Source organism: Apis mellifera, linkage group LG9 (assembly GCF_003254395.2).
Source record: "Apis mellifera strain DH4 linkage group LG9, Amel_HAv3.1, whole genome shotgun sequence".
Lineage (NCBI taxonomy): Eukaryota > Metazoa > Arthropoda > Insecta > Hymenoptera > Apidae > Apis > Apis mellifera.
In genome coordinates this window covers 6,002,617-6,018,423 of record NC_037646.1, presented here as the reverse complement: position 1 = coordinate 6,018,423, position 15,807 = coordinate 6,002,617, and the positions used below count along the sequence as shown (strand labels likewise).

The following is a 15,807-nucleotide window of genomic DNA, read 5'->3' as shown; positions in this document are numbered from 1 at the left end:
TTGTTACGATTTAATATAGCGAATATATGAATTATTAATATTGAATCCTATTATCGAAATTGATACAAAAAAGAAACAAAATTATAACTATAAACGAAGTATTGAATAGATGTGACTCTTATGGCATAAAAGAAGACATCAAAATTTAAATGATAGAGCCATCTGTTTGAAAACTGTTCAAATTACTCCCTTATTATTATCGACAGCAAAATGAATTTTGTCAATGGTCTTTGATTAGTTGCACCATCTTTTTAATAAACGTTGAAACTTCATATATAATTATCGACACTATAATAAATTTTTTAAATAAAATTCACAAATTTTGTTTTTGAACTATGGTAAATTATATAATAAATTAAAATTTTCTTCAAATATATATATATATATATTTGTATTTATATGTTATAACAAATTAAGAAAATTAATATATTAATATTAACAGAAATTTTTAATAAATTTTTAAAAATTATTAATTAATTTTCAAATAAATATGTATATACATGAAGATTATTATTAAACTATATTATTAAATATAATAAAATATTTTTAAATAATATCAAAATAAAATGTTAATGATTTTTAATACATTACAATTTGCAAGAAAATATAACATAAATATTATTCAACTTAATAACTTAATATCAATTTATATAATCGTTTTCGTTAACGCTGCTTAATTACTCGAATTAAGACGATAGCATTTTTAATGACATTCGAGAACCCTGACCGTAAAAGTACGATGCTACGCCATTGGTCTCATCGAAGTCACGAGCTCTCAGTTCGCGCAGAGCCGCCGTTTAGTGAAGATGTGTTGTGTCGTTCATCGTTTATTTTAGTGAAAGAAAACGGAGAGAAATTAAGGCTGCAGTGTATCTTAACGTCATTTACATCCGTCACCTGTGCCTTAACAATATTTCCAGGCTAATTAAGCGGCTGACAAATGAACGCACATCATGACATCTCGTAAAAACTTGACCGTTATATTAACGATAATATTTGGAATTTTCACAATTAACACACATGCTAGATCTTGGGGTAAGTAGAATAATCATTTATTAAGCCATTTTATGTTATGAAAAATTGTATTAATAACAATTTAATATTGTATAAATGATACAAGTAACACCGTGTTGCGAGTCGCGTGAACGCTCTCCATTCACGCGGTCTCAGTGGTCACGTACGCCACTTCTCGTACTGTTTTACCTTGTAGAAAGTCGAAACACGACTGAAAAGGTGAATGAAACTGATCCTTGATTTGTTTCAAACGGATTCACGAGACTTCTATGATTAATATTGACATGGAAATAAAGCGAAATGGTACTTGTCCTTATACCTGTTTACGTAATGAATGTCAAACCGAGTTCTGCTTTCTGTGTATATGCGTACACGCATATAGAAATCGTACGGAATTTTATCGAAAAGCTAATAAATCAGCAAATAGAAGTCTATATTGAATTACCATAACTCGATAACACATCTAAAAATTATCACCTATCGGTCAAATTTTTAGTGATTTTTTTTTTTAAATTATAATATAAATCGACACGGATCTACTTTATCTATTTCGATTCTCTTGACAAATATCAAAAGAAAACCATGTGGTATGATCAGTGTAAAAATAGTAGTCATATGAATTATGTCACATGAATTTTTCGAATGTCAGGCGATCCTCGAATCCTCATTCTCGTCCTCGCAAGCGTATTTAGAAAAACTGTTCCGTCGTGCATTGTATCATTAATATCAAACTGTTTAAAAATTATGCGTACACAATGATATGTGAAATTTGAATTACGTAATATATGAATCTGATAATATTATTTGGATTATTTAATTTTATGATCTTATAGAATATATACAGAATATAAAATAGTCTCGTTGCATTGATACATATATATATATGTATCAGTTATGTAAAATGTATAACGATATAGAATAATAAGTTAATTTAATAACAGAAATATTGATTAATTTCCAAATCTTATAGATCAATAAAAAAAATTATCTTCAATAAATTTCAAACATAATAAATAGAAAAAATTTTCTGCTATATTTATTTTTATATCATTAATAAGATTAATGCAACAGTTATTTATCATAAATAAGCATGACGAAATTTACAAAATGCAAATGTAACGAAATTGAATAGCTGTATTCTTATGTCGCGATTGTGAAGTGAGATATACAAGACGTATGTTCATATGAATATAATATATAATATGAATATAAGAATTATATGGAACAGCGAAATATAACACTCGTGATAATTTGTTAGAAAAAAATTCAAAACTAGAAATAATAATATAAGATAATTCAGCGTTGCATATAATTTTTCATTTTTTTCGTTGATATATCATTATTTATGCTTTTATTATCTAACTATTATTATAAATTACTTTCATACAAATTGTTTTAATTTTTACAAATTCATTTAAAAAAATAACAGAAATATACATGGAAAATTAATATCTTTTAAACATTTTATAAATATTTATATTTATTATATTTAATTCATAAGATGTCAAAGTAAAAAAAAAAAAAGAAAAATATTTGTCAATAACATATAAATTTTCCTCTTATTATCTATTCTTGCACAAATAAAATTTCTATTCGTGCGTACGTCAACTGGAAATGATTTTCAATCAGCAAATAAAATATTTAACATATTTATGAATGTGTATGTTCATTATATTGCAAAAACTCGAATAGTTTATTCTATGATTCGCAGACATTGCGCAGTTTCATTTCTTGTCAAGTCAATCGACAATGAAAGAAATATTCATGATCTTCGACATTCGATTTATCGTTATAAAACATTTAGATAAAATTTAATCTGTCACTGTATTTTCCATATTTTATTGTATTTTCTTATTTACAATTAGAAGTGATGAAATAATATAAAGAATATGCCTTGCATAATTATAATGTGCTTTTCGATAATTAAAACAAATATTTAATAATATTTCAATATTTAAAATAAATAATTTAAAAAAAGAAAAAAATTTTATATTATAAATTTTATTTATTATAAATTAAGGTAAAATTATCTTAATCATTTATTTTTATTTAATTTTTCTACATTATCCATAATATTAAATTATTTATAACTATATTAAATTACAGATTATATTTAAAAATATACGATTTAATTTATGATTATACGATTAATAAAAAAAGAACTTTTCTATTTTTTGATATCATGATTCGATTTCAAAAATATAACTTTTCAAAGTTTCTGTATTATAGTTACGGCGCGCACTTTTTAAATATTAGTTGCGCGCGCAACATCTTAACATATGCGTAGAGTAAAAACACGTGCGAACAGAATTCCTTTATATTTGATAAAAAATATAAAATGATTAAAAAATTAAAATATATAAATATAAAATAAAATATTTGATATATATGTATACGTGGAAAAATGAGGAAATATTTTAATTATGAATTTGTATTTTTCTTTTAATTTTTCTTATGCTCTATTTAAAAAAAAAAAAGATTAGAAATATATATATTTTTTTATGAATATTTTTTTTTTTTTAAATCAAAAAATATATATACATAATACGTATATCTTGAAATAGTGTACTATATACAGCCCTGAGAACCTGCTATATCAATCGGTACCGCTAATTTGTAGGTTAATTTATAACCGCAATATAATCAAGAGTAGATGTGAATATACACTTGTGAATTGATTGTTGACTCAACATATAAATATCTATCAATCATCTATGATTAAATTATTTACGCAAGAAAAAATTTATTATATCATTTATTTATTAATTTGTTATAATTATTATAAATAAAATATTTAAATATATCAGTGATAATAATATATTAATAAAATTGTAAATACATAAAAATTTAGAAAAAAAAATTGAATTATTATAGAATTTATATTAAACTTCCTATATTTGAAATTCATTCTCTTATGATTTGTATAATATTTGCATTTATAAATACGTGACGTAAATACGTGATTTCGAGAAATATATGTTGAAATACATATTTTGTTAAACAAGTTTTAATTCTAATAACATTATTATGATTACATATTAAGTTATAGAATTTTGCAAGAAAAATTTATGAAGTGTATATCTATTTTTGATAAAATATTTATGTATGATTTTTGATAAAATGAAAAAAATAAGTGTAAGCATTTTCTTTTTCTATTACTATTATATAGACACATTCTCTTTCAAATTTTGAATTGCTAATGTGTTTTGAATTAGAATTTGAATTAGAAATACATATATACATTAAAATAAAATCAAGAGGACAAATAAATTCAAGATATAAATTTCAAAACATTTTTTGTTAATTTATTAATATATGATATGATTTTATATAAATCTTGTATTTTTTTTTTAAATTTTTTTAAATTAACTTTAGAAAATTGATTTTAATACTTTCAATTTTTTTTTTTTTTTATTCTTTGTTATATATTTATATTTTAATTTATCATATTGATGTTGTTCTTAATTATAGAAATGATAGTTACATTTATAAATTTTCCAACAAAATAACCGCAATCGAAGAGGTTAATAAGTCTTAATTAAGTGATATCTTATGCATATTCAAAGAATTATGCTATCTATGGTTCATGAAATCTTAATTTTACTGTTTAACTATATTTGTACCTTCTCGGATATAATAAAATCAATTATGCGAATGAATTTGTCAAAAACTCTTAAAGAATTGAATATTTATACATTGAAGTTTTATACAAGTGATCCGAACGTTAAATTTATTAGACTAGTTTGAACTTTCTGGAAATATCAGAATGAATTGAACTTTTCATCTATTTCTTGCTATATTTCATATTGCATAATTATTATTTCATTTTTGGATTATGTGAATTAATTCAGATGTATTCTCGAATACAAAACTAAAATAAAAACTAAAATAAATCATTGAAATAATCTGTATAATAAAGTAAATTATAAATTATTTTGTTATTTATTTAAAATTTTTTTTAATTTAAATAAAATAAAAAAAAAATATAATCTATAAAATTAAAAGTAAATTACAAATTATTATTCATTGATCGATATAAATTATTATTTTATTATTATTATTTTTAAAACATATAGTAATAAATTGAATAATATACGTACAAAAATTATAAAATCTGAATTTTTTTTTTTAAGTATAATATAAGATCATTAAGTATTATTCTTAAATTCAATATTACATTTTGAAATTAAAAAAATGCATCCATGAAAACTACAGTAAACAAATATAATATATATATATATATATATATATATATATATATATATATATATATATATTATATTTTTATTATATTATGTATAAATTAAGGAATTTATATAGGAATAATAAAATCTTATATAAAAATAAATTTATACCATTTTTAATAGAAAAAATTTATTAACTTACTAAAATAAATGATGATTTATTACTAATACATGCATTTCTAAAAAATTACAATACAAAATACAATATCTAATATGCAAAATTGGAATTTCATCCAAAATTGCGTAAATATATAAAAATTTAGAAAAATTTCAAACTGTAAATCGTGCAGATTTATTTATTTTTTTTTATTCAATACTTTTCTTTTTTTGATAACATAATATATAGTGAAAATTATTAAGATATACATAATGTAATTTTTAAAATGTTTAAAATGATAATGATGAATGCTATCATAATGTTATAAAATTAGTAAAAAAAAACAAAAAATTTACACTTTTTTCATTTTAATCATTTCGAATTATTTTTCACTAAAGTTTATTATTATTTACATTAAATTATAAAAGGAAAAGTAAGATAAAACCTGACCTCTAATATCATCTTTTATGGAAAAAAAATTATAGAATAAAAAAAGATTTAGATAACATTGAAAATCTTAAATAAGAAATCTCATAATAATATATATATTTCATAATATTATAAAATAAGAGTTTTTCTTTTAAAAAAATTATTAAGCTATAAATATAATATAAACTAATATACTATAAACTAAAAATTTATATAATTATTTATCTAATTTATATAATAATTATATATAATAATTATATCATATATTAATTTATTAATTTATATAATTATTTACTTATAAAAAAGAGAAAAAATTTTTGAAAAATGATTTCATAAAATTATAATTATAAATTTTATTTTTATTAACTAAAAATTAGATAAAATAATTTTAATTTATTTTATCATAACAGATAATTATTAGATAAAAAATTGTTTATATTAATTTTCGATATATCATAAATTACATATAATAAAATAATTATTAAAAGAAAATTGAATAATTAATGAAATAATAATGATATTTTGTTAAATATATAAATAATCATAATAATTTTAATGAAATGTATAAATATATATAATATATATAATTTTTCTATATTTATTATTAATTAATTTTTTTTTTCTTTATTTTTACAGATTTAGCAGTATTGATAGGGCGTGAAATTGAATTTCTTGCGCAAAATCAAACATTAATAGCGCAAGCAAAATTTATGGATGCTGTGTCTCTATCAGGAGTGGCTTATGATGAAAATACTCGAACAATGTTTCTCAGCGATTTGAGAAATAAGAACAACATGTCCATATTTAGTAACGATCTGACAGACAAGAATTTTACATTAAAACCGCTACATAAAAGTAACTATATTACTATTATAACAATTATTTTTTTTTATGCATACATATTTCTGAATATTTTTTATTTTTTAAATATTTTTAATTTCTGAAATGAACTTTAATATTAGTAGAAATATTCATAATTTATATATGAATATTTCTTTTGATATATTTTGATATATTCTTACATTTAAATTAAAATCATATTTTTGAAAGAAGTACTTATAATATGCAAACGATATTTTTTATTATTTTCAGATCAAAATAAGAGTCTCATTTTAACACTTGCCTTCGATGTAGAAACACAAACTCTATTTTGGAGTGATATTCTACAAGAAGTGATTATGAAGATGCATATATTACCAGATGGATCACTGGAAGAAGCAAAGGTGTTCCACAATTTAACCAGCTTAAATCCGTGTGGTATCGCTCTGGATGTGTGTAACAGGTGTGCTATTTTATCTTACATAGACATTACTATGACCATTCACACAGGCAATTTCGATCAGTTTAAAAATTCCATTTAGAAATTCATATCAAGTAAAAGAAAAAAAATCTCCCTGAAACATAACGAAATTAAATAAGATTAACAAAAAATTAAATTGTATAGAAAAGAAAAAAAGGAAAATATTTATCATATACATATATATAAAAAAAAATATAAGAACTGATAATTATACATTATTTATATTATATAGGCACATATACTGGACAAATAATAATAATTCATATTCAAGTATCGAACGGTCAAATTTAGACGGAAGCAATCAAACAACCATAATCAATGAAAATTTGTATGATCCGTTAGCTATCGCTATAGATCACATCAACGAGAAACTTTATTGGATCGACGATATTGAAGGCATACGAATTAAAATCGAGCGTAGTAATCTCGATGGTTCTGAACGTGAATATTTGATTCAACCTAAACGTCATCAACCACTTCATTTGGCATTAGATAATGATTCGATATATTGGAACGATATCACGGAAAGAGCTATTTGGAGAATGCCAAAAGACGGGAAAAATGAAAGTTCAATGATTAAGTTTCGTTCGTATCATGAGTCGCATCCTGGTATTGCACCAAGTGGGATTTTAACGCGTGATAATGTTGGCAAAATAGATTGCAAAAAAAGATCAAAAATAAGCACGACGAAGACAATACCGCCTCGTGAATCATCTAATAATTTGACAACTAGCACAGAAGAAATGAACGAAATGACTACTGAAACGATCAAATACTGTCTGAATAATGGTCTTATGAATGAAAAAGAAGGAACATGCCAATGTAAACCTGGGTAAGTATCTAATAATATAAATATAGTTTGTGTTTAGATTTTATTTTATTGATATGGAATTTAAAAATCAAATTCTAAATTTATACAAATTGTAAAATTAAGACTAAACATGAATTAAATTATTTTAGATTCACTGGGACACATTGCGAGACGGATTTTTGTCATAATTATTGTTTACAAGGCAGCTGCAGTATAAATATTAATGGGTTACCCATCTGTAAGTGCAATAGTACATTTATTGGACCAAGATGTGAAACAGATCCATGCAAAGACTATTGTTTGCATGATGGTCAGTGTTCCGTCCTAAATGAGAAACCAGTTTGTAAGTGTAAATATTCTGAAGGATCTCGTTGTGAGATTTTAAACAATGTAATTGAATTTTGTGAAATATTTTGTGCAAACATGGAACCAGTTCCTACTAGCGTTTCTCTTAACGCTAAGTGCAGGTATATCGCTTTGATAAACTTTTAATTTCATAAAAGTTTGAAAAAATTTTGAATTCTTAATCTATTTCAATTTCAATTAAAATAATTACTTATTTGATATAAAAAATTTTAATAATTAAAAATTATACTTTTAAGAATAAAACATAGTGCATATAATCAAATTTTTAAATTATTTTATAGATTTACATATTCACTTATATGTATCATTACAATTGTGTATAAAGCTAAAGCTCATTGTACATAATTTGTTTAATTAATGAATTTTCTATTATTTAAGGATTAGTATAAAAAATAATTTTAATCATAGTTTGATAAAATTTTTTTATAAATGAAGTTTAAAAGTTTAATCAATATATGATTTAAAAATTCTCATTTGAAATGAATTCACATTAATTTTCTGTTAATAGATGTACTGAAAAAAATGAAAAAGGTGCACAATTAGTGACAATTAAAGAAGAGGAAGACGAATATAGAACATTATTACCAATTTTTGGTGCATTCATTGGCATACTTGCTCTAGTGATAATCGTACTTAGTTATTATGTAAATAAGTTCCGAAAACGACCACGTATTAAAAAACGTTTTGTCGTCAGCAAAGGCGGTGTGACGCCACTTACGTCTCGACCACAGCTGCCGGATAATCAATGTGAAATAACTATAGAAAACTGCTGCAACATGAATATCTGTGAAACTGTGAGTGATCTACCAACTAAAATATAAAAATTATTTGCGTGCATGAGCATATAATATATGCAATAAATTAAAAATGTATTAAATAAATATTGCAATTATATACATATTCAGAGAAAAAGAAACAGTTAAAGATTTAAAAATAAAATCAAAGATATAGAATACAAACACAAGAATTTCAATTAAATAGATTGTTTCTCTTTCTCTTAAGAAAAATTTTAAATGCAAAACAAAAACAAAAAAATAATAACATTGCTATTTTCTAATTTTTTAAATTTATAATGCTTGTTATTTAATTATAATTAGGAATGCTTTTAATTATATTTGGAATACTTAATATTTAAATATTGAAAAAAAATTGCATATTTACTTTTTACTAACTTGAATGCCATTTCGATAAAAATTTCATTATTTAATTGTAATAATTTTTTGTTTACATCTTGATTAATATCTTATTATGCATGAACTGATATAAATTATTACACAGCTTTTGTTAAAATTTTGGGATATTAAAATAGATTTATTTAAAAAATATATAATCATCATGCGATGTTCCATTATATGTTGCAGTATGAAATTTAATGATTATGAATTTAAAAGAACTTGTACTACTTAGAATTTTAAGTTTTGAACGAATAAATAATTTTTAATATAAAACAGTTATTCAGAATTAATAGTACCTTTCTACAAAATAATATTATGAGGAAAACATTTTTAATACTTTAATATAAATATCTTAATATTTTTTCTCTCAATTTTTTTTTTTTTTGAATATAATTTACAATATAACTTATTTATTTTTATATAAATTATTTCATAATTTATTCATATATAGATTAATCTTTAAAAGTTTACATTTATTTCAAATTTAATTTTGTAATATATCAACTATTCGCAATAATTTTAAAAATTAAAAATTTTTTAAGAAATTAAAAGTAATTAAAAGTAATTAAATCGTTATTTTTTAAATTAGAAATTATATTTATTTAAAGAGTTTATAAAAATTTATCTTTTTATCATGCTTTACATCATCAAAATTTCGAATCAAATTATCGGTTTCATATTTAAACTTTTATTTTTTACAGCCATGTTTCGAACCAAAATTATGTGCAACGCCGGGAACAAATGGTTCTAAGAAAGAAGAAAAAAATTCTTTGCTCGATAATATGGAAGAAAATTCATGGTAGCATAAACTAATAACTCGACGTGTTGATTGGCGAAGATTTTGTGGAGTTAATAAAAAATTTATGGAAAGTTTAACTTCGCAGAACTACACGTCTGTACATACCGCAGAACGTTGTAGTATTATTGTTATATTTAATAACAATGCTTATGAGATACAAGAACATCATGATGATGATACAGTCAAAAGAAGAAAGCCAAAGGTCTTTTTCGAAGACTCTTAATTTTTATTACATTAAATAACATGTAGGGCTGTGTTCATATAAAGATGATTTCATCTAATTATTAAAAGAATTATCAATTTTTTTTAAAAATATGCAATTATATATTTTTCATAAAATAAACAAAAATCTTAAGTTCCATGACATTTTTGAAATGTCTTGGTGTATAAGTAATAGATATATATATATATATATATATATATATATATAAAATTTATACAAATTTTATATAATACTTTGTTAGTAATATTTCCTAATTCTTTAATTTATTCCTTATTTACTTTTATTCATTTTTTGAAACTATTTCAATAATAACAAAATATATTAAAATAAATAACATCCTATATTAATTCTGAGTGCAACTAAAGGGTACATAAAATATGCCTTAATTGCTAGGCTTAGTGATTGCTCAACGTATTATTAATAATGAGTACAATTTTAAAAAAAAATCTTAGATTACAAAACTATTATGAACATTATGTTATATATTTTGTTTATAAAAAAAACAAAAAAATGAATGTTTCAAGTTAAAAATATCATTAAATTTTGTTTATTCTTAAACATTAAATTATGTTATTTCTTATTTGATTTATATAATTATATATTCATTTATATAATTTTTATAAATAATTTTGGATCAAAGAAGAATATTGATAAAAATTTTTTGTATTTACGAATTCTAGGAAAATAATGTGATTTGGATGACTTTAGAAAATTTTAACTTTAAAATTAATGAATAAATTATTTTGTTTTTTGAGCGATTAAGGTTGTTTATATAAAGATTTTATAACATTGTTTTGGATATTATGCAAATTCTTATACATGATAAATAACAGAAAATCTATAATCCATTTCTATAAATTAGTTATTTACAATTTTAAATAATAATAAAAACATTATGTAAATTAATGGACGTTTATACATCCATAGAAAGTACAACAAACGTGCTGAAATTCGTTTGCAGACTGAAAGATTTTACATAATCTCTTGGTTTTTGAAATAGAGTACAAATTGTTATATATTTAAGTAAAAGTAACTTATACAAAATACAATAAAACAGGAGAAATCTGTTTAAAATTATTATATTGTATTTTCTGTTTTATTGCTTCCAAAAAACTAAAATCAAATTGTACTTTCTATCGCTCTCTTTGTACTTAAATTATACAATTATTTATGAATGATAGCTAGCATTTTATAATGTGTAGCTAATTAAAACAAATTTAAATTTATACCAAAGAGAGGAGAGAGAAAGAGAGAGTGAGAGAGTGAGAGAAAGAGATTCTGTATAAAATTATCAATATTAAGTATAATAATATAATTTCGAAATATTATTATCTTAAAATAATATGATTAAGTTTCTAGAATTTCACATATATAATAATAATAGTAGCATACTGATAGCAGTATGTCTTTTTTGCACCAAATGAAATTGTATTAAATAAGTAGATGAAACAGAAAGGCAATTATTGCATGGCAGTAATTTTTACGGATATAAAAGATGTAATACAGCTATGAGCTATTTTAAATTCGGTTATATGAAATACCAATATTACGATATAAATAATTCATTATTTGTTTTCAATATGTACTTCAATTTTATGAGAAGTAATGTTCCTGCTGTTGTAGAAGCAAAGGACATGACGATTTATTTTGTTCCTATATATCGTATAATTAATAGTATAATTTAAAGACCATTGTCTTTTACAATGTCATTTTTTTATATTATTAATAATTATAATTATGTAATAATTTAGTAATCAATTTTATATAAAATATTTGTATCATTTGTTAAATTCTAAAATATGTTCAAATAGAATGATACAAGTAAAATGTATATTAAATACTATTTGGAATGTAGTCCTTCCTCGAACACTCATCCCCAGAGGAGGGTTAGTGAATTTATAGTGAAAGGCTTACATTCCCAAATAAATTTTTCATAAATATATTCTAAATAGCTAAATTGTTTTATTTTTTTACTCTTTTTTGTGTTTGTACTTAATTTAATTGATATAGATAATAATGTATCAAAAGAATTTTAACTGTTGTTTCAATAATAAAAAGAAAAAATTTCATTGGTATATTATTAATAGTAATTAAACAATTTCTTAAATTATTTTATTATTTTTATACTTTATCAATATTATTGAAAGATACCAAAATTTCAAATATTTTGTACCATTCTAATATGATTAATTAATATTGATTGCTGTTGTATACAAATAAAAATGTAATAAAAATAATTAAGACTAATATATATTTTTTTATATTTTTATTGCATAACTTTTAAACTACATTAAATTTTTTATATATATTATACTACTTTTTCATTTTTTATGAAAATAAATAAAAGAAAAAATCCTACATTAAATAAGAATGATAATAGAAATATTAATGTGAAAATAATATGAATTAACAATATTAAAAATTGTTATTAAAATAATTACATGCAAAAAATGATTATAAAAATAGAATATATATATAACTCACAAATATTTCATTAATCTGCTTTTAATTGACTTTCAGGTAAAACTACTTTTTCACCAGGTTTAAATGCAGGCATACCAAGATATGGACAACTAGCACATCGAAAAGCATCACCAAGATAACACTAAAAAAGAAATATATATTATTTTTATTTAAATTTTTTTAAAATAAAGAAAAAAAATATAAATTACACACATTTCCACATGAAGATTTTACAGTTCCTTCTTTTGCAGTTTTTCCACTTAATTCTTCAGCTAAGCCACAAGTGCAATCTTTGCAAGCTTTTCGTTTACCTGTTGTACTACATACTAAGAAAAATTATAATAATTAATAATTTTTTTCTAATATTTTTCTGGAAAATTTATTTAAGATTTTTTGAATAAAATTTAAATTTGACTAAAAATTAACAAATAACAATTATGTTTATTAAAAGATTATTTATTTAAAATTATATTTAACCAAATAATAATTTTTAATTATAATATATATGTATAGAATATTTTTTATTTAGAATTTAACTTACCTCGTAAACTATTAATTATAGGTTTGACAATATCACTTTCATCTAAAAGATCATCTTCATTAATTAATTCTTCATCAACAGCACTATCTAATTTCCATATATTAGAAGATTTCTTTTCTCCAAAATTAAGTGTTACACTAGAACCAATCTATATAAATTGCAAATATAATAAATATAAATATAAAAACTATCTAAATAAAACAATATTAAATTGTTTAAAAAAATTTATAAAAAAAAAATATAACTTACCTCAAATGAAGGTTTTTCTGCTATTATTTCGAAAATATTATCAATATTATTGTATATATTTAGTAAAAGATTTTTTAACTGTTTTGTATCTAAAGATTCTTGCGCTTTTACTTTAAAACCACTCACTTTCAAACTAGATACTCTTTCATCAAAAATAGAATATACATTTTCTTGTTGTTGGCATGATTCATAAATAATTAATATACCTTCTGGTTTTAACATTCGTAAAGATTCTTCTAGAAATATTTTAATATTTGTATATGATAATTTAAAAATACAAATAATTATATCATAAATAGAAGAATTGATACCTGAAAAAAAAAACAAAAAATATAATGAAAAAAATTACTATTACATAAAATTGATTTAAACATATTTAAAAATATTTATGTACTTACATTTTTTCAATTCTTTCGTTGACACAATTGAAAGTTGTTCTGCATGATTGAGACGTTTTTGAATTGCACTAATAAAGTCTACGATATCATCATTAGAAATATCACTATCTAGAATTATCAAAACATTGCTATTTTCTTTGAAAAAAGTCATGTTCAATAGACAAAAGAATTTTTAACAAATTTATAATATAATATTCGTTTATAATATTCGTTAAGTCTAATACTAATCAGCTGATTGCATGATCTAATGAAATATAGATATGAAAGTTTGTAAAGATCAATACTTGCGATTCTAGCACTATCTATTATGAAATTGATAAATTAATTTTTTCATTTGAATATAAAATTAAAATAAAAAAATCGAACTATAAAAATAAATCGAAATTAAAATTATAATTGTAATATCAAATAATTAAATTAATGACAATCATTATCATTAGTTTCTGATTTGATTATGACATGTCAATTCTTAAACATTCTTATTTATTTAAAAATTTCTAATAATTTATTTAATAAATATTTTGTATATTTTATTTTTTTATTAAATAGAATTTATTTAATTTATTACTATATATGAATAAAATATATATATATATATATGAACAAAAAATATATAAACACAAACACAAATATAAATATTATATTTATGATTATATAAAAATATTATTAATTGATATTTTAATTAATTATGTACTTACAATGATAATACTATTATTCTCACTATCTTCTGAAAAAATTGATTAAGAATTAGTCAATTTATTTATCTATATATATACTTATATATGGCATATAGTATTATCTTATGTAAATATTAGATCAAATTCTAAATCAAATTTCTTATTTCTCATTTTTGAATTTTGTTATATCAGATTAAATAAATTAAATTAAATTTCAAATTAAATAAATTTAAGAAACTTAAATTATGTATTTTTTTATATTTTTATTATTCAAAAATTTTTAGAAAAAATTTCATGATCTATAATATTCATTATTGATATTTCTAAATCATAATGATTAAGGTAAAGATTAAAATTATTTTAATAAAAAATAGTTACTTTATTTATAATAAAATGTACATATACGTAATATATATATATATATATATATATATATATGTAAAAATTTATCAAAATTATCATAATAAAAATTGTATTTTCATAATGATATAATAGAATGACATATGAATCAATAGAAAATAATATATGTATTATTTTAATTTTTTTAAATCATTATTTTTTAAGAATTTATTTTGTATTGTAATATTATTAATAATATATTTTATATAATAATCATTATACTTCAAAAAAAATACAATATAATATTATTGTATTTATTCGGCGATTTAAAAAAAATTTCAAAGATTTAATTTAAATGTTAAAATTCATAATATTGATTTATAATATTTATTTAATATAAAATATAAAAATATAAAAATAAATAAAAAATATATACATAATTTATTTAATTAACATCAGTGAAAAATAAATGATTCGAATTTTTCGTATTATTTTCGTTACGAATATTTCGTATTATTTATTCATATACTAATTTTATTAATTACACAATATCTTTTAATGGTTTTGATCTGCTTAATAAATATTTTGATATTTATTTAAACTAATATATTTCTATCAATAATTTTTTAATTAATTTTTATTGTATTTAATTGCATAATATAATTTAAAATGAAACAGTATA

The 15,807-nt window shown here is 20.6% G+C and overlaps 2 protein-coding genes across 3 annotated transcripts; one reads left to right on the top strand and one right to left on the bottom strand.

The window, feature by feature from the left end:
• Nucleotides 1-767: 767 nt before the first annotated feature.
• On the top strand, nucleotides 768-10,891 carry LOC552401 (protein cueball). The gene is made up of 7 exons (XM_624774.6): nucleotides 768-1,035; nucleotides 6,421-6,639; nucleotides 6,877-7,066; nucleotides 7,317-7,916; nucleotides 8,045-8,362; nucleotides 8,770-9,055; nucleotides 10,138-10,891. Exons 1-7 carry the CDS (start codon nucleotides 954-956, stop codon nucleotides 10,237-10,239), a joined length of 1,797 nt encoding a protein of 598 aa, XP_624777.3. The 5' UTR covers nucleotides 768-953; the 3' UTR covers nucleotides 10,240-10,891.
• Nucleotides 6,838-14,366, bottom strand: LOC552386 (anamorsin homolog). 2 transcript variants are annotated; one of them, XM_624760.5, is made up of 6 exons: nucleotides 14,110-14,366; nucleotides 13,712-14,022; nucleotides 13,463-13,610; nucleotides 13,135-13,247; nucleotides 12,943-13,063; nucleotides 6,838-7,178 (listed from the first exon to the last, which is right to left on the bottom strand). In XM_624760.5, the coding sequence occupies exons 1-5, from the start codon at nucleotides 14,258-14,260 to the stop codon at nucleotides 12,953-12,955; spliced, it is 834 nt and encodes a 277-aa protein (XP_624763.2). In that variant the 5' UTR covers nucleotides 14,261-14,366; the 3' UTR covers nucleotides 6,838-7,178; nucleotides 12,943-12,952. The 2 variants fall into 2 exon arrangements, with proteins under 2 accessions (XP_624763.2, XP_016769531.2); XM_016914042.2 differs by lacking the exon at nucleotides 6,838-7,178 and having other exon boundaries at nucleotides 12,910-13,063.
• Nucleotides 14,367-15,807: the final 1,441 nt, after the last annotated feature.